This window comes from Lemur catta, chromosome 10, assembly GCF_020740605.2.
Source record: "Lemur catta isolate mLemCat1 chromosome 10, mLemCat1.pri, whole genome shotgun sequence".
NCBI classification, from domain to species: domain Eukaryota; kingdom Metazoa; phylum Chordata; class Mammalia; order Primates; family Lemuridae; genus Lemur; species Lemur catta.
This window is the reverse complement of record NC_059137.1, coordinates 90,233,640-90,260,444: the sequence shown is the minus strand read 5'-3', so window position 1 is coordinate 90,260,444 and position 26,805 is coordinate 90,233,640. Positions and strand designations below refer to the sequence as shown.

General features: G+C 40.0%; 1 protein-coding gene across 3 annotated transcripts in view; it reads left to right on the top strand.

Moving 5' to 3' along the window:
* AUH (AU RNA binding methylglutaconyl-CoA hydratase) overlaps positions 1 to 26,805 on the top strand; it is a 157,601-nt gene that overhangs the window by 62,557 nt on the left and 68,239 nt on the right. For all 3 annotated transcript variants that reach the window (XM_045563780.1, XM_045563779.1, XM_045563781.1), the window contains 2 exons: positions 16,214 to 16,306; positions 18,114 to 18,170. In XM_045563780.1, coding sequence (XP_045419736.1) covers positions 16,214 to 16,306; positions 18,114 to 18,170 — 150 coding nt within the window. The remainder of the gene's footprint in view (positions 1 to 16,213; positions 16,307 to 18,113; positions 18,171 to 26,805) is intronic.

The following is a 26,805-nucleotide window of genomic DNA, read 5'->3' as shown; positions in this document are numbered from 1 at the left end:
TGCTACTTGTATCTGAAACTACATCATTCTGTAGACATTTTGCACATATGTCCGAGGGACACTTAAACTGTTAATAGCAAAAAGCTGAAAACTACCAAATTTCGATGACAGGAGAGTGGATAAATGCTTTAGTATGTTTGTATAATTGGATAGTAGATAGCATTGCACGTAAATGAATAATATGTACATGTAATAACATGGAAAAATCTTTGAAATATGTTGAATTTAAAGCAGTAAGATAACCATTTTTATAAAACAAAAAGAATGCAGAACTAAACAATTTACAGTTTAGAGATGTGTAAGTATGTAATGAAATCATACACACACACACACACACACACACACACACACACACACGGACTTCCTGGTGCTGGTTACCTTTGGCTTGGAAGGCAGGTAGGGTAGGTGAAGAGCACAGGGGCAGACAGGTGTTGGTTCTTGCCTGGATCTAGTATTGAGTGGCGATTGGGTGGGAGTTTGTTATTAATATTATGCTTCATTACATGTATATGGACATATTCTTTGTATGTGCCAAATCAGATAATATAATTTTTAAAAGATTCATCTATCTTGAGACCTGCAAACATTTATGTTATTAATATTTCTGGAGTAATTTTTTGATTTTTTTTCTTACATTCTTTGCTCTTATTTTCAAGAAAAGTTAGAATTCTACATTTTTAGAAAATATCTCCTAGGTTTAAGGTTATTCAAGGGAGAGAAAAACCCTTTGCGTGTCTAACAAAATGGGTTTGTGGACCAGAACCTGTACAGAGGCATCCATCTTTCTTCATGGCTCTTATTTCACTGGTTCTCACATAGATTGTTTATTTTCTGAGAGAAGGGCTTCCTAGGTGTATTTTTTCCTTGAGAGGAAGTGGCTTGGTTGGCGGATGTCCATGGGTGCTGACAGTGGATGTCCTGCATCGTGCTGTTAAACAAAATCTGGGGAGGCCATTGTTTGGACCGAGCTCCTGCGCTAGGCCCCTGCAGACCAGCCCAAATCAAAATGGAGTTACTTACGCTAAATGCCACATAATCACACTGAGACTTTAAGGAAGCAGATAGATCCCCCAAATAGACGAGTTTTTCCTGAAAACAGGAGATTCTAGTCTATGCGAGTCAGCTTAATAAGGAAGTCTCCTCTGCTTAAATCCTTGACAAAAAAATAATCTGAAATAACCTGATGTTAACCAATTTTTTTTCCTTGTTCTGTTTTCTTGTTTCCACCTTACAAAACCCACTGTTCTACCATTGTCCTGTGGGGAGCTTTCATTCTGTTTTATAGAATGGAGGCTGCCTCATTCATGAATTGCAAATAAAAGCCAATTAGATCTACAACTAAATTTGTTGTACTTTTGTCTTTGGCAGTACGCATGGGGCTGCTTCATATACAGACCGTGCAGTGACTAAATGCCCTGGCAGTGAGGAGCTGGGGCAGCCCACGCTGACGACTCAAGGTGATTGTTAATGCCAGCCGAGCAGGCTGTTGAACTGTAGGCATCTTGACATGGTAGCAGTGTTGGTAGTGACACAAATCAGGAGACATCCTGCCTGTTGGGTACCACTTTTCCCTCCTGCCCCATGTTCTATTTATACTTTCCACAATTGAAGAACTTCTGTGGGATATGAAAGGCAAGGGCTTTCTTTTTGCCATGGTGATTTCCTGTCTCGGCTTGTTTTCAGTGAAAGAGAGTCTGTAAGAGCTTAAATGTACTGGACTTACTTGAAAGGTATTCTCTTCCATTAAAAAAGAGATCAGAAAGAAGTTGTATATTTCATTCTGGGTCACTAAATTTGTTACTTTAGTGTTCCTAGCTTCTTAGAAAATTATTCTTAAACAGTAACTCCAGAACCCTAGAACAAAATTCAGTTCTCTTACTCTTTTCAAAAATAAAGTCATATGGCTCTTCTTGAGAGGTTTGATTCAAAGGAAATGGTAAATTCTCAGATTTCTAAAACATTGAACAAATGTTACAAGTCCTCTTTTAAAATATGGAATATCTGAGTTGAAAGACTTAACTGGTTATTTTGAAATATTAAGGCTTCAGCAAGTCAGCAAGGATCCACAGACAAGAAATTATCAGGATCTACTAACAACTGTTGTCCCTTAATTTATGATTCCTTCTAGGGCTTCACGATGTGCACCTTCCTTCCAGTTTTCTATTGTGGCAGTGTGTGCCTCACTCTTGGGACTCACATGGTAAAAATTAGCAGTAAAGAATACTGGGGTGGGGTAGGGGGGTGATGTGCTAATTACCTCACTGTTGGCCTTCCCCTTCCCCATCCCCTCCCCTTCCCCTCCTCGTCCCTATTCCCTTCCCCTCCCCTCCCTTCCCCTTTGCTTTCCCTTCCCTCCCCTTTCCCTCCCCTTCCTTCCCCTTCCTCTTCCCTTCCCCTCCCCTTTCCCCTCTCCTTCCTTATTCCCTTCCCCTTCCCATTCCCTTCCCTTTCCCCTCCCTTCTGCTTCCCCTTCCCCTTCCCCTTCTCTTCCCCTTCCCCTTCCCCTTCTCTTCCCCTTCCCCTCCGCCTCCCCTTTCCCTTTCCTTCCCTTCTGTCTTCTGTTCTCTGTCCTCTTCCTCTCTTCCCTTTCTCCTTTCTCCTCACTCCCTTTTCCCTTCTCACCTCTCCCCTCTCTCCTCTGTCTCCTCCTCTTAAGACAGAGTCTTGCTCTGTTGCCCAGGCTAGAGTGCCCTGGTGTCAGCCCAGGTCACAGTAACCTCAAACTCCTGGGCTCAAGCAATCCTTCTGCCTCAGTCTCCTCAGTAGCTGGGACTTACAGGCATGTGTCACCACACCAGGCTAATTTTTCTACTTTTTGTAGAGATGGGGTCTCTCTCTTGCTCAGGCTGGTCTCAAACTCCTGGCCTCCAGGGATCCTCCTGCCCTGGCCTCCCAAAGTGTTAAGATTACAGGCTTGAGCCATGGCACCTGGCCTTATTCTTTCTTTATTAGGGATTTATGTTAGATGATATTTCATGAAGAGCTAGAAAACAATTTTAGAATTCTCCCTTAAGTAGAAAGTCTGAGGGGACAGGCTGAGTAGAGGCATCCAAGAATTGCTACCTAATGGTAAAGAAATATTTAAAATAGAATTTTAGATTACAGAATCTAGTGTGAGCCAATGATGTTTTTATAAATGACCTTCCACAATAATCCTTTACAATGCCAGGTAGTCCCAGCTTCCTTTTCCTTTCTCTGATGAAAGAAAATTACAAAAGCTTTAATTTAGTGTGTAAATGCAAAGCTGAATTTGCATTGAAATACAGATAATTATATTAAAAGGGACAGATGACAAAATTCATCTATTTAGCAAACATTTTTTTTCTAAAGGTTTTATTATAAGGTTTTATAAAAAATAATTTAATTTTGGAAGTTTTCACATTCTCTGGTTAGCTGTTCTAAATGTGATCAAAAATCTGTTTATGTGCGTTTTTCTATAAGAAAAAGCTATCTCTGGGTGAAATACAAAGAAAACATTTTGTACAACTGAATGAAAAAATTCCATATGAAAAATCTGATGTAAATTTTATGGGATAAACCTTTTAAGCAGTGCTTCTCATTTTGTTTTTGTTAGCATGTTTTTGAATTTTAGAATTGGGACACATTTGAATTTTAGAATTGAAAGGCTCAAAGTAACACAAAATTTGTCACTAATTAAAAAGAAAACAAACCCAGCACAGTGTAATAGATGCACCCACATATCAGACTTTTATCTTGGCTGAGGTTTGCTGTTGGGATCAAACTCTTTTCCTGCCCTATGCTGGCTGTCTTTGCATCAGTGAGTATTCTTTAACATGTTGGTAACCACAAGAGCTTGCTTTCTGTCATCTGTATCTTAAGCTTGAAGTGATGTTGTATCTCAAAATGTATGGTGCTCTTAGGATGTCACAAGATCTGCTCAGCTTAACATTTTTTCAAAGATATTGCCAAAAGATGATGTTTATTTTGTAGAAAACTTACATTTTATACTTTATTTAAATGTGACAAACTCCTGAACTGTTTTGGGGTAAGTTTATTGAGGCACACGGGTTGAAGAAAATCTCCTGACCTGGTGCCAGAAGATGTGGACTCCAGTCTTCTTTCTTCCAGCGTGTGTCCCCCTGTCTCCTTCTTGTAAGAACCACAGGCGGGTTTTGTCTTCACCTGTGCCTAGTGTCTAGCACAGTAGGAGGCACGTGGGAGGTACCTGATTGAAAGGGTAAATTGACTGAGATCTTATTGGTGTAGACATGTTAGCCCAAGTGTAATGCTTTCCTCTTACTGACCCCTCTTCTGGAATCCCCTTCTCTCGGCCTCTCCCTAAAATTACAAGAATCACGTTGAACTTGCCTGCTGTCCTCTCCCCTCCCCTAGCTCCCTGGGCTCCCAGGCTGTGACGGAGCAGGACAGAATGAGCAGGAATGGAGCCTTGCTGCATAGGCAGTTATGACGGTCAATGGTCAGTTAGAACACAGCTGCCCCAGCGCCAGGTTGGGGAGGGAGGGGTAGTTGAGGGGCTCAGGTTTGATGTGTGAAGGCAGTGATGCCGAGAGGCCGTCGGTGGAGATGAGTTTGGAGTTTAGGCTTCGGGGATGCCGCCAGTAGGGAGAAACCTGTCTGAGAACCCTGAGGCATTAGGATATATGTAGAGACTGGCCTGAGCAGGAAGAGCCCAGTGGGGAGGGAGGAGGAAAGCTAGATTCTGGAAGCCTAGTGGGAAAGTGTTTCAAGGAGGGCTTCCTCCCATGCTGCTGACAGGCCAAGAAAGGTGCACGTGGAATGGACTGCTGGATTGTGGACCTGGGCTGTTAGTGATGGTTTCAGCAAGCACTTCCGGTAGGGGAGTGTTGGCGCGTGGGCGGCCGCTTTCCTGGCTGGCAAAGGATGAAAAAGCCCCACCCCCCTCCTCCCCATCCTCTGCTGCCCTAGTCTGACTGTTGGGCTTTTTGGTACAGGTCCAAAAACTAGTTATCTGAAACTTGCCCTGGTTATGGAAAAATATTTCCCATGACTTTGACTTATAGATAAACTATGAATGAGAGTATTTGGAAAGTTTTTCCTGCAAAATATGTATATACATTTCTGTGAAGCATAACATCTGATTTATCATAGCTTAGTAATAGTCTCTGAGTATTCAGAGTCTTTGAATATGAATATGGCATGAATAATTTCTTACCAGAGTTTAAAGTATGGTGTTTGTCACTCAAAGCATTGTCACTATATTCATTTTAATTACATAAAATTTTAAACGAAGGGATGTGCTTGTAAAGGTATAAATCCACTTAGAACTTTTATTTCTACTCCATATTAAGATTTAGAGAGTATTGAGTAATTAACATGAAAGAGCTTGCATAAATTCTAGGTATATCATCCCTTTTAAGATTTTCATTTGCTTTAGAGATATCTGATACTTACCAAAAATCCAGAGATGATTAATTTCTTAGCCTTTAATGGCTTATCACCATTTTATATAAGTCATATCTGTTTTAGGTATTGGATTTTTGTTTTACTTTATCTGAAAAATAAAGCATAGCTTATTTCAAAAATATTTAATTAGTGCCACAATGACTATTGTAATACAATTTGAGAGATTATACAGTTATTATATTTTCTTTACTATTGCCTAAATTATTACTTCACTTTTAGGTGTATTGTGTTAAGAATTGCTTAATAAAGAACATTTTCAAAATTTACAGAATTGTTTGTCAATCTGCCAAGTTGACCCAAAATGTTTATTGATGTTCACCATATCTTTTTTATTTGAGAGTCAAAGAGATTTTTAAAATATGTAATTAATGTAGTTAAAGTAGATTCAATCCAGCATGTATTTCACTTTTTTATTTTCCTAATTTGATATAATGACTAGAAATTGGAAGTGCTGAATTATGGTGTGTGAAAGATTGGTTGACACTCTAGTTAACTGTTTTGGTTTTTCACATAGCGATTTGCAGATCTCAATTTTAGTTTTCTTTATCCTCATGCCAAGAATGATGGAGAATGAAAACAAGTATCTAGGAGTTAATTCTTTTCTCTTACGAGTTGTTAATATCCATCTCCTGTCGAATCATAGTTTAGTGCATAGTTAAACTTCACAGTTTATGATTTATGTCTCCTTTGTTTTTTGGAATTTTATTGTCTTTACTCACTTTCATTGGATATTAATCACATTATGACTTTTGCCACTTTTTGTGAAAATTATACTATTTAAGCAGGAGCAATGGGGTTTAACAACCATGCTCTGTCACTTCAAAATATTACTCTGGAATATTCTAAAATTTGACAAGACTGAAAAAGGAATTCAGTTTAATTTTTTTGGCCCTTCTATGTTTGTTAGCTTTTAATTCCATAGAGAATATTTGAATACGTATTTATGTAACACTGAAAACTCTTTTCAGCACCTTACCTCTATTCTTTCTCTTGCACTTAAGTAATTATTGCTAATAGGCTAATTTATATTTTATACCTTTTCCTGGCTTTTACATGAATATGTCTGTGTATCAACAGACAGAAGAATATCTCTTTTACCCAGCTGTTGTCTTCATTTGTTAAGATTGTGAGATATTTTCTTTACATTTAACTGAGTTACCATACCTTTCCTTTAAATTTCTTTTCTCTTTTGTTTCTCTTGTGTTCTGCTTGTAACTAGTTGGGATTTGCTTTGTGGTCCAGACAGAGTCTCTTTCTTACTAGATGAATGCAGCTCTTTTAAAAATATTGATGTGTTTGGTATTAGGCCTGTCATTATGATTTTCTATGCTTTCTGATTTTACAATTTAAAAATCATCTTAACTAGGTTAGGTGCTTTTCTGGTTTGCTCTGTGTATGGGTTTACTCTATTGTCAATGAGTGGTATCTTTGTACTACCTTGTTATCTTTATAATATTTTATGTAGTAGGTGTGATCCATTATTTCTTTAGAAAGTTCTGTTGACTTCCTACAATGTGTGATGACAGAATTGGTATATTTCCAGTTTTAAATTCTTCCCTCCGACCTTTCTCTTCTCCCACCATTTCTTCTTACTATTTTCTTTATACAGTAGTTCCCCCTTTTCTGTGAGGGACATGCTCCAAGACCCCTTAGTGCCTGGAAATGCAGATAGTGCCAAACTCCATAAGCTGTGTACATACCTATGATAAAGTTTAATTAGTAAATTAGGTGCAGTAAGAGATTAACAACAACAGTAATAAAATAGAACAATTTATAACAATATTCTGTAATAAAAGTCACATGAATTTAGTCTCTCTCAAAAGATCTTACTGTGTGATACTAACCCTTCCTTTTGTGTTGAAGAAGGGACAGAGAGGGAAGGTGCGAGAGGTGCTATTCAGCATGGCACACAGTTTAAAACATGTGCATTGTTTATATTTATACTTCTCCATTTAATATCTTTAGCCGCAGTTGACCCTGGGTAACTGAAACCCCAAAAAGCAAAACCACAGATAATGGAGGAGTTGCTATAATTTTAAATTTACTCATACTTCTGTTACTTGTTTTATAAATTTTAAATTATTACTATATCTCTCCATCAACCCTTGTCTATAAAAAATCAGGAAATCAATGTATTTTCTTTTGTTGGCTTTATCATTTTCATATCAATCAGGTCATATAATTTTTTAAAAATAGCTTTATTGACATATAATGACATAAGTTGCACATATTAAAGTGTACAGTTTGATAACTTTTGACTCGTGAAGACATCATCACCACAATGAAGATAATGAATATGTCCGTTACCCCCAGAAATGTCCTCGTGGCCTTTGCAGTCCTTTCTCCTGCCCCTCCCTACTGCTCCCCACCTGTCCTCAGGCAATTACTGAACTTGCTTTCTATCACTATTAATTAATTTCCACATCTTAGAATTTTATATAAATGGAACACAGTATGTATTAATTTTTGTTTGTATTTCACTAGCATAATTTTTTTTATTCATCGATCTTGTATCATGTGCCAATAATAGTCCTTTTTATTGCTGAGTAGTGTTCCATTGCACGATGTACCACGTGATGGATATTTGGGTTGTGTCCAGTTTGGGGCTGTTGCATGTAAAGCTGCTACATTTACGCACCAAGACCAGTAGCATGACCTGTGTAGTGAATCAGTGCACTATCCTATGGATGGCCAGACTGTCAGGTGCTCTGTGGGTTGGCTTAGGTATCCAGGCTCTTCAAACTTTGTGTGTATAAATCACCTGGGGGCCTTGTTAAGAATGCAGATTCTGGTTCATTGGGTCTGGGGTGGGACCTGGGATTTTACATTTCTAACAAGCTTACAGGTGATGCTAATGCTACTGTTACACAAACCACACTTTGAGTTTGCAGGGGTAGAGAGCCTGAGAGTTAATGAAGCAAGGCAGTAATGGTGTATATATTTCTTTCCTGCCAGGTGAGAGTAAGCTACTTGTAGGTAGTGTTATGTTATCTTTTTATCAGAAATGGAAGTAACCACATTTGCCATGTTAAACAGCATGTTAAGTGCCAAGAGTTTTTTTTTTTACAGGTGTAACAGCGGTCAACAGTAGAAGTCATTACTCAGTTCCGTTAATAAATGTAACCTTCTAGATAAGGTTGCTGAGTGGGAACGTGTGGGGACGTAACCCTGCCGGCTCTCATCTTTTTGTGTCCTCCAGAGAGGCTTTATTTGACTTGGAGTTTTGGTAGCAAAGAGATGTTCTGGGTTGACCCTTCTTACTTTAGTAGTCTGTACAGTCGTGTGCTGGGGGCACTCCCACACCATGGCTTTGGGGGTTCCCAGATTCTCAAGTCAGAACTTGATGACAGACAACTGACCGGTGCTCTTAATGGAAAAAAATCCCAAACTCTGTAAAATAATGTTAAAGAGATTTATTCTGAGCCAAATTTGAGGACTATGACCCGGAGCCGTGCCCAATAAGCCTTGAACAAGTGGACTAGTTGAGGTTGGGTTACAGTTTGGTTTTATACGTTTCAGGGAGACAAGGGGTACAGGTAAAGTCATAATATGTGACAGGTGGGCCATCTCGAAGGTGGGGGGGGCTTACAAGTTATAGGTGGGTTTAAATATTCTTTGACTTGTAATTGGTTAAAGCCATGAAGGTTTGTCTAAAGGCTTTCAAAGTTTTAAGATAAGGGGCTGTTTATCAGAGATGAGCCACCTGACATATATTCCTTGTGTAAATTGAGGACCTGCAGGTGTGTCTTGCATACCCTTAGGCCTGTTAGTGGGTTACAAAGGATGTCTCCAAGGGAGGGGGGCATGATGAGGCACGTCTCACCTCCCTCCTCATGGCAGGCAGTTTAGTTTTGGGTTAGCCCCTTGGCCAAGAGCGGGTCCATTCAGTCAGCCTGTGGCGGGGGAGCCTTAAGATTTTATTTCAGTTCACAGTGCTTTGCGTCCAGTTCCCGAGGTTCCCCCAGTTGGACCCAGTGAACTGTGGTGTTGCTCCAGGTCCCCAGGCGTTAAGTGGAGCACAAAGCCAGTGTGCTGTCACACTCTCTGTAGAGCCTTGGCATTTCCCTTTTCCCAGACACCTGGTCGCAGGCCCTTAGGGGAAGGATGAGAGAGTGGCTTACAGTGTTGAGTCTTTCCTCAGGGACCCTGGGTCTGGGCTGTGAGAATCAGTGCTAGGCAGTGATGGTTAAGAGCCAGGCCCTGGAACCAGACCACCTGCACTCAGGTTGTGGCAGTTCCAGGTGAGTAACAGCAACTCCTCTCTGCCTCAGTATTCTGCATGTGGGAAATGAAGATCATGACAGTTCTTACAACATAAGGCTGATAGGAAGCTCAAATAGTATTTGTAAGGTTCCTGGGACAGTGGCCACACGTAGGAAGAACTTTATAATGTTTGCTAGATCCATACATGTGTATATAGAAAGGTAAGTCGTTTTTTCCTCTTTTTTCCGTAGTAAAAAAAGTTTATTTTTCTTTGCTGTATGAATTGATACGGCCCAAAAATACCTGTGTAAAAATGCATGTGGGAGGGAATGCTAGCTTTCAGCAAGTTGTTCTTGATACAGTAACACCTTCTGTAAGGAATATTGCTGCTATTCAACTATTAGTTTTTCATCACAAGTTGCAGAGTTTCTCCATTTTATTTGGATTTTAACTTAGTGTTGGAATTGAGATGTTGGACACACGCTCTGGTTAATGCCTGTGGTGCCTGAGGCTCTCGCCCTGGGAACCCTGTCTTACACCTGCAGGCCCAGCCCTGGCCGCTGCGTCTGCTGGACCCCAGGCTGGCTCTTCCCAGCGCCAGGCGGGGCCTGCGGGAGAGCTGAGGCTGCCGGCTTTGCTTAGGGTTTAATTTGTTTTTGTGGTTTCTTTAAAACCCAGTGACAGAAATGGGAGAACATAGTGATGTTATGTGAAATTTTAGCTGATAATTAGGAATTTATTGTAATTTTCAGTTAACTTTGATTTTTTTTTTCTATTCTTCTTGAAAGATTTCAGCATTCAGACTTCCAGCATACTACATGGGGCCTTTCTGTTTACATACTTGACTTCTCTGTTTTGCATAGGAACATTATTTTCCAAGCAAAACCAAATTTAAAAAATAATATTTGACACCAGCATTTTTCCTTAATAAATTGTTTATATTTTTCTAAAAGGGTACAAATAACTTACATTATATGCTGTATTTATTTGAGAGCTGAAAGTAGATACTGGCATTTTCTGCACGTTCATAGCCCTGTGACTCCTGTTGTCCTGGGCCCTGGGGCCCCGCAAACCACTGAACTGAGCCAGAGGCTTTCCTTACAGCTGCTTTTTCCTCCCTCTTAAAATAGCAAACTGTTTAATTGTTTGCTGTAATTATATTTTTAGGAGCATTTCAAAGGATTATTATCTTCTTTGTCACACCTGGCTCATTTCCTGGTACAAAACTCAAAATAGTATCTGATCCTGTTGGTTGCATAACACACTGAGTCACAGTTTCTTCCTGTTGCTGTGGGAGTAGCCGTTAGCCCCTGCAGTCCTGCTACGCCGTCTGCGCTCGCAGGGCTGCCCTGTCGAGGGTCCTTCGTCTCCGTGAGACTGATAACTTGCCTTTCCAAAGGTGTGTTTTATTGAGTTTCCTCTGTGATTAAGTGTTTCCATGTAGAAAAAATACTAGATGTAACAAACAAAAACAAACCCAAGCATATCAGGTAACTATGAAACTAGCATGCTCTTTGAGATGATGAATGTTTTCCTAAAAGAAGTTTACTGAGACAAACATCTTTCAGGGGAAATTAGGATTATGTATAGCTTTAGAATTTATAATATCTAAAGAGGCTAATATTTAATTTCCTACCCATTGAATACTAATTAAGCTGGTCTACTTAATTCTTTAGTGGGAAAATATTTATGACAAGCTTTCTACAATGCTAATTTAATTAATTAGTATTTGGAAGTACCAAGTAGTTAACCTGTTTGATAATTTGAGAATGTTAGTATCCTGTTTTCCTTGTTCTAAAGGACCCCCAAGTTTTTGTCATTTTTGTCTTATATATTTCTTGTAAGTTATAAGGCCTATGGCGCCCGAGTCATCTTGTCTTGGAACTCCCGTCTCCCATCTGCAGGCCCCCAGCCCTCACCTCTGGTGCATCTCTTGGACCCAGGCTATCTGGCTCCTTTATAGTGACCTTGGGGCACAGGCCTTTACAAAGCAAAGCGAGCCCTGGAATTTTAAAATTTCTCAAGAGGGCACAAAATTTTTATCTCCTTGAGAAACTTAATTTCTCAAATTCTTCACTATCAAATTTAAAAATAATTTTTATTCCAAAAAATATAAACATATAGGGGAAAACATTACATTGTCTGCATTCAGAATCATGAAAACCTGAGCATGAGCTGACTCCTTTCAGCCCCTCCCCCCATCCCGCCTCCCCAGGTTCCGCTGCTCCTCAGCTGCCCCGCCTGTGCAAACGCCATGCGCATGCGCGACTCGCCTGCCGCCCCCCCCCCCCTTCCACTCCACCTGTGCCCTCCCCTCCTGGTTTGTTAACACAGTAAGTTTGTTTCTTATAGCAACTCTCACAAGGGGTGTCTGCTCATTGATCAGTTCCATAAGTGCTTTTTAGGCATTAAATCTTTTTATTTCAATGACATACTTCTAAAGAAATAATGCGTTTTAGCTCTCTAATGACGAAGTGTGATGTTTATTTGAGAATATTAACTAATAAAAATGCAGGGCAAAGCCTCAGACTCTTTCTGAGGCCGTGTTGAGAACCTGTGGAGGACCAGGAACTGCAGTCTCTGTGCTCTTGCTGTCGTGCGTCAGGCCGGTGCGGTGTACGGTCAGCTTACTTTCTGTGAGCCTTCGTTTTCAGTGCACAGTTTGATGTAAAGAAAGATTTCTCTTTCCCTATGTATCACGTCAGTTTGTTTCCATTTCTAGGGAAAAATCTAAGGAATATGAGATGACACCTGCTTACTATGGGTAGATTTTCTGAAACTGGAGCTCAGTTTTGGCCTCAGCAGTACAGATGTTTTTGGCCTGTGTATCGTTTTGGAGGCTGTTGAAACTGACTTTTGTTGCTGCTCTTTCTTGAGGAGTCGGCTTATAAAGAGATAGGAAAAATACTTTGTGTTTTATTTTCATACACAACAATACAACACGGATCTCTTCTGTGGCCAGATGTATGTGGGTTTTTCCCCCACACAACAAGCAAGCGGTTCTGTAGTGGATTGTCTAGTGGGCACCAGCTGCGTGTCCTCTAATTCCTACTGGAGATGGCGTCAGATCCCGCAGGGCGAGGGCTTAGTCCCCCGAGAGTGCCCGCATTTCAGATCCCGGTTGTAAGTGGTAGGTTGTCGCCTATACTTCTGACTGGCTACATATCAGTGCTTTCCACAACCTCCTCCTTGGTTTCAGTTAATTTGCTAGAGCATTCACAGAACTCAGGGAAATACTTTACTTACATTCACCCATTTATTATAAAGGATATTGGAAAGGATACAAACGAACAGCAGATGAAGAGATGCATAGAGTGAGGCACGGGGGAAGGGCATGGAGCATCCATGTCCTTTCTGGGCCACCCTCCGGGCATCTCCTTGTGTTGCGTATCCAGAAGCCCATCCAAACCCTGGCCTATTAGATTTTTGTGGAGGCCTCATTAAGTACTCACAATTGATTAAATCATTGGCTGTTGGTGGTCGGCTTAACCCTCTGTCCCTGTCCACTCCCAGCAGGTTGGGGATGGGGATGGAAATCTAAACCCGCTAATCCTGCCTCGGTCTTCCTGGAGACCAGCCCCCATCGTGAAGCTCTCTAGGGTCCCCCAGCCACCAGTCATTTTATTAGCATGCTAAAGATACTCGTATCACTCTGGAGATTCCAAAGGTTTTAGGGGCTATATGTCTGGAAATGAGGATGAAGACCATACATATTTCGTAATGTCACGGCCTCTAGGAGCTACTTGGTGAATGCCTTCAGCACTCACACAGCAGAGAGGGGGAGCACACCCCCTCTTTCTCTGCCGCTGCTCCCTCCAGCTTAGAACTCTGTAATTCCTCCCTGTAGTTCTATAGGACTGCATTTGTTTATTTTATTTCTTTAAAGTGTCAAACAAAAGAGATTAATAATAAAAGTAGGCAAAATGTCAGGTTTAATGTAATAGAGGGGGAAGAAGCAGCGAAACCCTTGAGGTTTGTCCCAGAGTGGTCAAAGGATGTTACTGAGCAGCACTAATGTGCTGCTAGTCTTTGTTTCAGATGAGCAGTGTGACAGTGACAGCTCCGACAGGAAATGTGTGCGGAGTGCCACGGAAGCATAAAAGAAGGGACATTTGGGCCGTGGAAGACAAATAGGGGCCAGCTTGGCATTCCAGGTGGAGCCGCAGCTTGTGTGCACATAGAATCTTGAATGGGAATGACTTCTTGGAGGCTTTAAATAGTTTGGGGCTGGAACAGAGTGTCTTTCTGAGGTTGGATGAAAGACAAGACAGGTGGGCAGAACTTAGTTCCAGGAGCCTCCCATGGCATGCTTAAGGTTCATTCTGTCTTTATCCTGAAGGTGGAGTAAATTTTAAATACGGAGCTAGCATAACTGTGTTTGCATTTTAGAAAGATTGCCCTATAGGAAGTGTGGAAGATGCATCAGAAGGCTGCAAATTGCAGGTGAAGATCGACTGGGGACTTCTTGCTGCTGAGAAATGCTGAGACCCAGAACTTTAGCAGTGGAAAAGGGGTGGGAGCTTGGAGATTTGTGGGCTGTCAGGGCTTAGAAGATGATTGGATATAAGGGCATCTGAAGGGAGAACATCTGGGACTCGGTGAATGGAGGTGCTACTGACTGAAATGGAATCTGTCGCAGAAGGAGGGTTGAGAAGACATGGGTTTGGGCATGGCAAAGCGTGAAGTGGATATGCCCGGTAAGCTGGTGGCCATACAGACATAGTTTGGAGATAAATTTGGGTTTGAGGTAGAGATTTGGACATCACTGGTATTTAGTAAAATTTGTAGATGGGAATGAGACCTCCTGGGTAGAGCTTGTATTGAGAGAGGAAAAAGGCTGAGAAATTACCAGAGGCAGATGGAAAGGCAGGAAAGGTGAGGCACCCAGCAAGCTGTTGGTGATCAGTTTAACCTTGGAATTGAGTGGATTTGCGGGAGGGAGTGTCCAGGGTGAATGTCTCTGATCTTCAGGGACAAGACATCTAATGGGGACTGAATGTCGGTCACTGGCTGGGGGACAACACTGATGTTGCTGGTGCCTGGAGCAGGAATAGTCTTGGTGGGCTGGAGGTGAGTGGTCCTGGCACCGTGGACTTACTCTGTTCCTCCCAGAAGCTGCTCTGTGCAGCCTGAGAGGCCTCGCCAAGGTGAGGCCTGAGGAAAGGTGGCCAGAGGAGACACTTGAGATTGGAGAGGTCTGGATTGAGAGAGTCTGGAAACAGATAATCTCTCTAGCCAAGTTCTTAGGAAGAAAGATGGGTGGAGAGAGGATAACAAAGTTGTTACATTTTACTTGTAGCTTGAGATGACCTTGGGAACCACTCAGATTAACTTGTCATTGTATTATTTTATTGATTTTTCGTTTCTTTTTTTTTTTTCCAGATAAATTTACTAGATATTGTTTGTATATTACTCTCATTTACCAACAGTAAAAGCTGACATAGCTGTCTGTTATTTTCTTTGCAAAGAGTTCTGGAAAGCACAGTTTAAATTTGTCTTGTCCTTTGAAGTCCCTACCTCCCCCTAACTGTTCAACAGGTACAAATAGTGAACTACGGCCCCAAGCCAGCCTTGTCTACCCTGGTTCTTCCAGGCGTGCTCCTGCCTCGGGTGGCAGTTGCATGTATGTGCTCTTCCCAGCGTTTTCAGGCTTGATCTCAGACTAAATCTGATGAATCCCAGTGCATGTGAATAAGTAAGGCTTAGTGTACTTCAGCAAATTTGTATATTTTAAAATGGGTCAAGGAGTGAGCCTCTGTTTTTGACATTTCACTTATCAGAATACCTATGGAAGAGAGAGAGTTTGGGGATGGTCGTTTTTAAAATCCACATTCTGTTTATATATTAAGGTTGGCCAGCCTAGCTTCACATTCCCACAGTCAAAAATGAAATTAATAGAAAGAGTTCTGCTTCACAGAATAACTAATACAACCAGTTACTTTTTGAACTAGTTATAAAAATGAAATCTGTATAATTTACAAAAGTCATACTAACACTCTGTTTCTAGACCCAGGAAAGTCTATTAATGGTTTTGAGTTCTGTGACTGGTGGACCCCTTCCCAGCCGTGCAGGTTCCTAGACCGCCTGGCCTCTGCAGCGCTAGAGCTCGCTGGGCTGCCGCTCCCGTTCGCGCTTGCGGGCTGACGGCACGGCAAGTGCTTTCTCTTGCTTGTCTGGCCAGATGTCACTCCTTTGAAGGAGACTCTTTCATTCTGAGCACTGAAGTAGAGGATCATAATTTTCACAATTATAAATAAGTCATTTCAACTTGAAATCTGTAGGAACCAAACATCTTGTCGAAAACTTTAGGCTCTAAGATTAAGAAGTCATTAATTTAACAAAAAATGTTTATGAAAGTATTTAAATAATATGGAAAGGTTTAAAGATATGGCGCACTTATGTGATGGAACACTATACAATCATTATATAATGTTTTGAAGAATGATGGACATACTTATATTTTGTTACAGGCAAAAGGGGTACAAAAGTCTGTATATGATGATACCCATTTAAAAAATATATTCATAGAAAAAAATTTACAGTGAATCCCACAGTGAGGCAATGATCTTATTGAAGAAGCGTAACATGTTTCTTTGCATTTCAGCTAATCTTCCAGTGCCAACGATTGCAGCCATAGACGGACTGGCCTTAGGCGGTGGTCTCGAACTGGCTTTAGCATGTGACATACGAGTAGCAGGTGAGGATTAATCCTGTTAAAAACGCAATTCTTTAAGAATGAAGTTTGTGTTGATTCTTCAGATAATTGCAAATATTTTATTCTGCTTCCTCTTGTTTAGTGGAACATTTTTTTAAAAGTCACCCGTTGGGTTTAATAGTGTATTTAAAATTCTTACTTACAAAAGCAGTGTTTCAGTGTTTCTTGCCAGGATTTGAGTCAGATAGAACTGAGTTTGAACCATAGGTCCTGCCTTTTTTAGGCATGTTTCTTCCTCTTTAAAGGGAATGGGGGAAAATGACTGTTGGTGTTGTGTAGATTGAGTGAATTTATCTATGGATGTGCTTAGGCCAAGGCTAATCACTGTTGGGTACGGTGATAATAACTCAATCTTTCTGAAGTTCACTTTCTTTCTCAGTGGTCTCTGAGGACGGTGTGACGTGGCTGTGCACGCACTGCCGGCTGGCTGGTGCCGAGGGCCCTTCTGCACTTGACAGGTGCTCAGTCACTGCGTCTCCCTCACAGTTCACCAGTGGGTGCTTTCAGGTGCGGGAGGAGGCTGGAGCAGAGAAAGGCGAAGCAATAGCCCTGAAGAAGTGACTGGGTTGGACCATGAGCCCAGGCTGCCTGGCATGGCAGCCCTCACTATTTCACTGGAGCAGTGTGTGCTGCTCTGCCATGGATTGTTTTTGTTTGAGACAGAGTCCCTCTCTGTCACCCAGGCTAGAGTGCTATAGCATCCTGACAGCTCACAGCAACCTCAAACTCCTGGGCTCAAGAGATCCTGCTGCCTCAGCCTCCTGAGTAGCTGGGACTACAGGCGTGTGCCACCATGCCCGGCTAATTTTTCTCTTTTATGTAGAGACAGGATCTCGCCCTTGCTCAGGCTGGAACTGCCATGTATTGATGTGGACACTGTACTTCATAGTCTTGGCTCTGCCAGTGTCCTCACTGTCCAGCCTGAGACGTGGGCATCACAGACAGCGATGTCACTGTTCTTCCCTTGGTTCCCACTGTCACTTCCAATGTGACCGCATATTAAAAGTTGAGTCAACATAATTCAGTTGTTGATAATTTTATGTGACAGTTTCTCGGGATTTGGAGTTGCCAGTCTAGGTATACTTTTTCCTCCTTTTCACTTTATTTCAGGTCCCTGTTTTCTTGTGATGAAATCACTGGGTTTTAAATTGAAAAGCTAAGGTGTATGTAATCCATTTCTAAAAGAATGCAGAATCTGAGAATTAGGATCCAAAAAGTAGTTTAAGTACATTTGGCTATGCAAATAAAGAAGTAATTAAGATATTTTAAAGTAGCTATGAAAACAAAATGAAAAGAGGAACCCATCCAGCTCAGAACAGTAAGACCATTTGTCAGAAAGTAACTAGAGACTTGGTCTGGAGAAGTTGCCGTATCTAAGATGATATATCAAGCCGTTTGGCCTAGGGGACTGTACTAAGACAGCTAAAGAATCCCTACTCGTCAGACACAGCTTCTCTCCTGATCCTGAATAACTAACAGGATCTAATCCTTCAGCCAGGACTTGGCAATATCAGGTCTAATAATGTACTTTCAGCTCTAGTCTTCCTGCATCAAAAATCTATTCACTGCCAAGCAATCTTTAACAAAAAATGTTGTGTGACTCTCCTAATATATGTTACTTTGAGTATTTATTTCCATAACTGAATGCCTTTTGAAGTGAATTCTTAAAAATTTGTGCCACTAATTTAATTAGTAAACAATGCTTTCATTGTATCTTCTTAACTTTTCAAGTAGTCACATTTGAGTGTGATGATATGGATGGTACTAAATTTTCTTTCTTTCATTTTAGCTTCCTCTGCAAAAATGGGCCTGGTTGAAACAAAGTTGGCAATTATTCCCGGTGGAGGTATGAGTTGTTCACTGTTCATCTCTCAGTACCCTTGATTTGTTCTCAGAAACAGGACATAAGGCAAAAACACATTGATTAGAAAAGCAGCATTTTAGGTACAGAGACGAATGCTGTACTGTTTGCTCCTCTGGCAGGGTCCCTAATCAACATACAGGCCTACCTCAGAGACATGCCAGCTGGGTTCCAGACCACCGCCGTGAAGCAAACGTTGCAATAAAGCCATTCGTACAGATTTTTTTGTTTCCCGGCACATGTAAAAGTTACACTGACGATATACTGTAGTCTATTAAGTGTGCAGTAGCATTATGTCTAAAAATATACTGCAGATATCTTAATGTAAAAATATTTGATTGCTAAAAAATGCTAACGATCAAGCATCTGAGCCTTTGGGGAGTCACAGTCTCTCTGTTTGCGGTGGGTCTTGCCCCGGTGTTGACGGCTGCTGACTGGGAAGGGCGGTGGTAGCTGAAAGTTGGGTTGGTCGTGGCAGTTTCTTCAAATAAGAACAATGAAGTTCACTGCATCTCTTTCTCTCCCAAGAGATTTCTTTGTGGCTCGTGATGCTGTTTGATAGCACAGTAGAACTTACTTCAAAATTGGAGTCAGTTCTCCCAAACCTTACAACTACTTTATCAGCTAAGTTTTTATGATACTCTGACTCCTTTTTGTCATTTCAAAAACGTTCACAGCATCTTCATCAGGAATAGATTCTGTCTCAAGAAACCACTTTCTTTGCTCATCCATAAGAAGCAAATCCTCATCTGTTCAAGTTTGATCATGAAGTGGCAGTAATTCAGTCTTATCTTCGGGCACTTCTAACTCTAGTTCTTGCTGTGTCCAGCACATCTGCAGTTACTTTTTCCACTGAAGTCTTGAACTCCTCAAAGTCATCCGTGGTTGTGGGGATTAACTTCTTCTGAACTCCTTTTAAGGCTGATATTTTGACCTCCTCCTATGAATCACAGATGTTCTTAACGGCACCTATGATGGTGAATCCTTTCCAGAAGGTTTTCAATTTACTTTGCTCAGATACATCAGAGAAATCACTGTCTTTGGTAGCTACAGCCTTATAAGATGTGTTTCTTAAATAAGACTTGAAAGTAGAAATTACACCTTGATCTATGGGCTATAGAATGGATGTTGTCAGCAGGCATGAAAACACTGAATCTCCTTGTTCCTTTCCATCAGAGCTCTCGGGAGACTAGGTGTGCATTGCCAATGAGCAGTAATGTTTTGTAAGGAATCTTCTGAGCGGTAGGTCTCAACAGTCGACTTAAAATATTCAGTAAACCATGCTGTAAAGAGATGTGCTGTCATCTAGGCTTTGTTGTTCCATTTATAGAGCACAGGCAGAGTTGATTTAGCATAGTTTTCAAGGGCCCTAGGATTTTTGGAATGGTAAAGGAGTCACCAGCTGCATTAGTCCTTAACAGTAGACTCAGCCTGTTCTTTGAAGCCGGGCATTGACTTCTCTTCCCTAGCTATGAAAGTCCTGGATGGCATCTTCTTTCAATATAAGGCTGTTTTGTTTACATTGAAAATCTGTTGTTTAGTGTAGTCACCGTCATCAATGATCTCAGCTAGACCTTCTGATACCTTGCTGCAGCTTCTCTGTCAGCACCTGCTGCTGCACCTTGCGCTTTTATGTTACGGAGATGGCTTCTTTCCTTAAACCTCTTGAACCAACCTCTGCTAGTTTCCAACTTTTTTTCTACAGCTTCCTCACCTCTGTGTCTTCTAACTTTAGAATTAAAGAGAGTTAGGGCCTTGCTCTGGATTAGGCATTGGCTTAAGGAAATGTTGTGGCTAGGTTGATCAGCTATTCTCACCACTAAAACTTTCTCCGTATCAGGGATAAGGCTGTTTGTTTTGCTTTCTTATTGTTCATGTGTTCACTGGAGTAGCACTTTCAATTTCCCTTAAGTACTTTTCCTTTGCATTCACAACTTGGCCAACTGGTGCAAGGCCCAGCTTTTGGCCTATCATGGCCTTCCTCACATGTGGCTTTCCACATGCCTTCCTCACTAAGCTTAATCATTTCCAGCTTTTGATTTCTGGTGAGAGATGTGTGATTCTTCCTTTCACTTGAACATATAGAAGCCATTGTAGTGTTATTAATTGGTCTAATTTCAGTATCGTGTGTCTCTGGGAATAGGGAGGAGAGGGAGAGAGATGGGGAAGCGGCCGGTGGGTGGAGCAGTCAGGACACACACAGCATTAAGCTCGCTGTCCTATGGAAGGGGTTTGTGATGCCTCAAAACAATTACAATAGTAATGTCAAAAATCCCTGCTCACTGTAACAAATCTGATAATAATGAAAACATTTGAAATAGTATGAGAATTACCAAAGTGTGACACAGAGATGCAAAGTGAGCACATGCTGTTGGAAAAATGGCACCGATAGATTTGCTGGACACAGGGTTACCACAAACCTTCAATTTGCAGAAACCCGGTATCTGTGAACCACAGTAAAGTAAAGCACAGTAAAACCAGGTACGCCTTAGCTCAGGTAAATGGTGAAAGCAGTGCTTCTTAAGTTTTAAATTATTGTGTTAGTCACATTGTTATCACTGTTTGGATCTATTTTCTTAAAAGATTACACAGATATTTTGAAACTGTTATGTTTACATTTAAATGTGTGTGGCCTCACCAAGGGCTTCATGCAGAGTCAAATCCCAAGTGGAGGAGGAGAGAGGGTTTCCCAGGCTTTGTGCCGTCTTGCTGGGGTTAGCAGGTAGCCTGAATTGGGAGCTGAAGAGGTGTTGCTGCTTCTGTTCTATGAAAAAGATAGGTAAACTGCTTCTATTTGAAGAGCCATTTAAGAAAGCACCTTTTCAATATTAATAATGAAATCTTACATCATCCAGTAAAGCTGAAGTTTTTGCCCTTTTGATTTAGAGAATTTGGAGATACTGTCATTTTTCAAAGTCATTCTTTCAAAAAGTAGATTTCATTTAAGGATATACATATTATGGTAACCTTTTGTACCTTTTATGTATGATAAATGAAACTTATTAATGTATGAACGAAATAATAGTAACTAAAAATTAAAGTTGATGTTGAATATAGCAGACATGTTTGTGTGTGAATAGGTTAAATTGTATGTTTAACCTTGTGATTATAAGAGTAGTTATTCTAATTAGCGTATACAGGTAGAAATTAAAACAGGTTACAGTGAAATTGAAGACTGCCCAGATCAAAGACTGATTAAGTTTTCTATTTTGGTAATCGATGAAAATGCTATTCTTGTAGGCCAAAAGCATTTAATAATTACCTGTTCTATCATGCCTACCTTTTTGACTGTGACTAATGAAAACAAAAGACGGAGGATTTATAAGGAAATGGATCCACTTGAAAAGAATTATTAGGTAACTAATATGTGAAGTAAAATAAACTTTAGAAAAAGGATGACATTACATGTTTCTGAAATTTTTAAAGAAGTAAGCATTTGTTGGTAGTTAGGATGTACCTAATCCTAGAAAGATAATGGCTATAGTGAGTTGAATGGTGCCACCCCTCCTTCCCGCAAAGACATGCCAACCTGGAACCTATGAATGTGACCTTATTTGGAAAAAAGGGCTTTGCATTTGTAATTAAGGATCTTGAGATGACATCTCCTGGATTATTTTTGAGTGCCTTAAATCCAATGCCAAGGGTCCTTATAAAAAAGAGAAGACACAGAAGAGGAGAAGGCAGAAGGCAGTGTGAAGACAGAAACAGTGGAGTGATGCATCTGCAAGTCAAGGAGTGCGAAGGGTTGCTGGCAGCCCCCAGAAACCAGTGGAGAGAGGAATGGAATGGATTTGCCCCCAGCCTCTTGAAGAAACTGACTCTGCAGATACTTTGATTTTGGACTTCTGACTGCCAAAACTGTGAGAGAATAAATTTCTATTGTTGACGGCCACCAGGTTTGTGGTGATTGTTACAGCAACTAATACAATGATGTTTAAGTAATTTGGGGTGGAGGTGGGGGTTCGTAAGTGGCAGAGATTAGGGGTGGGAGCAAGAGGAACTTGGTAATTTGGATATTTACTGTGTCTTAGATATGAAATGTTTTGTGTTACAACCACCAGAAGGTAGAATTGTCCTGTGAGAGTACTGTTTGGTTTGATTAGGTGAAAAAAGATTGATTGTACTAAAGAAGTGAGGGTGATAGTTTTAACTTCCTCCATCTTCTCATGAAGTCACTGCACCATGCCATATGAGGTCTAGAAATTAGAATTTCCCCCCCCAATATATTTAGGTTCTTTAGGATCCTCTTCAGTAGTGGATGCATTAATTAGAACCCACTTTTTGTAGATCTGGTTGAAAAGAGTATATTTTGGTTCTTCTTTTAATGCTATGAAGCTTTTTTTTTTTTTTTTTTTGAGACAAGATCTCTCTTTGTTGCTGGGGCTTGAGTAGCTAGGACTACAGGTGTGTGCAACCATGCCCAGCTACTTTTTCTATATTTTGTAGAGAGGGGAGTCTTGCTCTGTTGCTCAGGTTAGTCTCAAACTTCTGGCCTCAAGTGATGCTCCTCCCTCAGCCTCCCAAAGTTGCTAGGATTACAGGCGTGAGCCACCATGCCCGGCCATTGTGAAGCTTTAAAGTTTATAGGTCATAACATGTTATATAGCACTGAATATTTTAATGAAAATGAATCTGATTACATATGAGGCTACATATTCACATTTAGATAAAAACAGGTATACAGAGAATTTTTGTTCACTTTTGTATTAGTATTATGTTTCTTAAAGCACCCTGCAGAAAGCCTGTTTTTTGACATAGCAGAGAGGTTTGTTTCTAATAAGCTTTTATATGTATTACCTAAAGGAGCTATTCTGAAATTTTTATGTAGGTAAATCCTCTTCTGGTCTACCCACAGATTTTTTTATTCATAGGTATTTTTGCCATATCCTTTTTTCCTCTTTCCTTTCTCTTTCTCATGGATGATCCTCATGTGAATTTTAAAAACTTTTGTTTATAAATTGGTGAGTTTTGCCATACCTAAAATGATTTCTGAGATATCTTCCCTTTTGCTATAAACATTTCAGTTAACTGTTACGAAGCACTTTCTATATAATAGACACAGCAGATTACACTTAATTTTTTTCTTCCTTCTCTGTGGATCTCTTTGGGCTAAAAGAAGATACTTCACTTGCTTTTTGTGAGAGATGCTCGTGTGAGCAGCCGAGGGTGTCATCTCTGGGGAAGGCCCGGCCACGCCAGGGGGCCTTCGCACTACCAGCAGCCTGGCTCTTCCTCCTCTGGGATGGGAACAGCTGCTGGCAGCCAAAAGATGGATAGAAAAGAAGTGGAGAGCGTGCACGTATGGGGAGAATATGGGGGAAATGAGAAGTGCTTCATTTTCCTTTTTAATATTATGGAGGAAGTAAATTATGTTTGGGTAAAATACATGAATTGCAGCTAATCTAGGAAATGTGTGTGTTGTGAGTCTGGCAAATAATGAGTTGTTCCAGGTCCGTAGTTCCATACTGGGCAGCGTTTGAAAGTTAATCCAAATGAAACTGTACCGCCTTACTTGAATTAACTGTATACTTGATAAAGACAAAAGAGTTAACACGATGCTACCGGCTGTGACATCATCACTTACAGCCCTTTGTGATAGCAGTTTACAGGGAAACATTTATCAAAAAATAGCACTTAGTTTTCTTTCTTTCTTTTTTTTTGTTTTTACTTGAGCCGGAACAGGAATATGTTTATTTTAAAGGTATGCTTTATAAATGTTGTTAAAAGTTCCATTATGAAATGATTATTTTGAAGAGACAGTAATAGTCCTAGTGCACATGAGCATTAATGGGCCACTGCTGTCATGCAGTCATTAAATTCATAGTCTCAATTTCAGTTGTTTTAGAAAGGATGTTTAGTATCAAGTGACTATTAAAAGTACATAGTTTAATAAAAAGAAATATATGAAGGAATGTAGAAACATATTAAAACAAAACTCAACTTTCTTAAATAATATTTAATAATTATATCAAATGTAATTGAAAGATGGAATATAATTGACTGTCAAATATATAAATCAGTACTTACATTTGTAATATTTATAATTTGATTACAAATATAAAATACAAAATATAATGTTATTGATTTAAGTTCTACATGACTTGAAAATAATTAAAATTGTTATCCCTGAACCTTCCTATAATATTCTAAATTTTATTTGGGATTTTTGTGCAATATATAGCCCTAGTTTGTTCTCCAGTACTCTCACCTTTAAGAAAGCATTTAAATTTTCTATCCTTTTTCTCAACCGATGGAATATGCAAATATTATAAATAAAATTCTCTTTTGGAAATATTTCCTAAATCAATACCACCCTTTAACACATTTATGAGAACAAAATACAACAAATTCAGAGAATTAAGACATCAGACAATTTAGGAAATTTCTTTAAATTTATACAGAAAATAGTGGCAGATTCCCTTATTCCTGGTTTTTCTTCTTGCCTCTTCTACTGGAGATTTTGGGGTTTGTGTCAAGAAACCTTACTATAACTAAGGTAACCATTATTGAGCTTCTTGCTTGGGTATACACTGCTATGGCCAGGATACCTGGTATTTGCACTGCTCTGTTGATTCCTTTTATTCCTCCCAGCTTTTTTTGGAGATATTCAAACTTTAGGAAATTTGAAACACAATGAAACACACATCTTTATGCTCTTCACAGGCTCTATCCCTCCTCTTTTCTTTCTCACTCCACTCCCCAAATCCTCTCTCAGAACCATTTCAAAATAAGTTGCATTGTTATAACAAGGTGAACTTTTAAATATTTCGGCAGGCATGCATTTTCTAAGAATAAGAATGATCTCTTATGTAACCAACATTATTATCACACCTAAGAACATTAGCATTAATTTATTAAGTAGTATCATTTAATATATGATCCATATTCAGATTTCTCTAGTTTTCTATAGCTGTTTGTTTTATTTTGTTTTCGTGTTTGAATTCTGCATCCTGGTTAGGGGTTTTTTTCAAATCTAGAAGAGTACCCCATGTTTTTTCTTTTGTTATAACACTAATTTTGTTTTGTCAGTGGTCTTTATTTAACTTTTCATGTTGAAATAACTTCAGATGTAAAAAATAGTTGCAAAAATAGTGTGAAGCACTTCCATCTACCTTTATCCAACTTTCTCAAATATTAACCTCTTCTTTAACTAACTACAGCACTGTGATCATACGGTTAGCAGAGAGACATTATCACTAACTAATCTGTAGGCCTTTTTCAAATGCTACCACTTTCCTCGCAAGTGCCCTTTTTCTGGTCCAGGATCCAGTTCAGGACCCCTGGTGCACTGAGTTGCTGTGTCTCTAGAGCTTCCTGTGACCTGGAGAGTTTCTCAGTGTGTATTTGTCTTTAATGACTTTGACAGTTTGGAAGAGTGGAGTGCTGGCCTATAGTTTTATACAATGTCTCTCAGTTTGGGTTTGTCTAATGCTTTCTCTTGAGTAAGTTAGAATTCTGTATTTTTGACAGGGATGCCACAGGAGTTCCGTTCAGGGCATGCCATTGGGGTTGCATGATGTGCGTGTGTCTCATTACTGGTGATGGTAACTTGTCTTTGACTTGAAATATGATACTTATTTACCAGTTTTTTACATTATTCAGTTTTTCTTTTTTTAATTGAGAGTAACAGTTGTACATGTGATGTTCTAATATAGACACACATTGCGGAATGATTAAATTAAGCCAGTTAACATGTGTTGCCTCACATCCTTATTTTTTTTTTTGATGAAAACGCTTAAAATCTATTCTCTTAGCAATTTTTAAGTACATAATATATTATTATTGCCTGTGGTCACCGTGGTGTACAGTAGATCTCTTGAACTTACTCCTCCTGTGTAACTGAAATTTTGTGTCCTTTGACCAACATGTCCCCAGTCCCCCCAACCAAACACTAACTTTTTAAAAGAATGCAGCCAAATTATCTCACTGAGGTTTGCATATTCTAGATTTCACTTAGTATTTCTTCATGGTTAGGTGTAGGTTAAAAATTTTTGCCAAGAATACTAAGTGGGCAGTGCCATATGTTTCATTTTGCATTTCATTATGTGGTGCTTAATGTTAGGTTCTCCCACTTTGGGTGATGATAACTTTGATCACTTGGTTAAAGTGGTATCTAGCAGTGGGTATACTTTTTAGCGTTCTGTTAGAAACTTTGTAGGAAAAGAATCTTTAGTAATTTCTATTGACCTTGGCTATTCCCCAAATTGTGTGTGTGTGTGTGTGTGTGTGAGAGAGAGAGAGAGAGAGAAAGAGAGAGAGCGAGCGCATGAGCATTTGTGCCTCCAGTGCTGTCTTATTTTCCCTTCCCCAGGGTGAGGGATTGGCAAGCATCTCTGTGCATAATTGTGCGCTGTGCTTAGCAATAAGGTAGTCTTTTGGCATGTTTTCCAGGAACTCTGTTTTAAGATGTGTCTATGAAGTAAGGGTGGATTTTTAAATCCTGTGAGCATATGTTGTCCTGAACACAGTAGTCATTTTGGAAAGCTTTGTTTACAACCTTTGTTCAAATACTCATAGAATTTCCATCAGAATCTTATCCTCAGCAGTGACCCATCTTTATCCTGTGAGGGTGAATTTGATTCATAAATAGCAAAAGATCTTTATGTGCCATATCTGATTA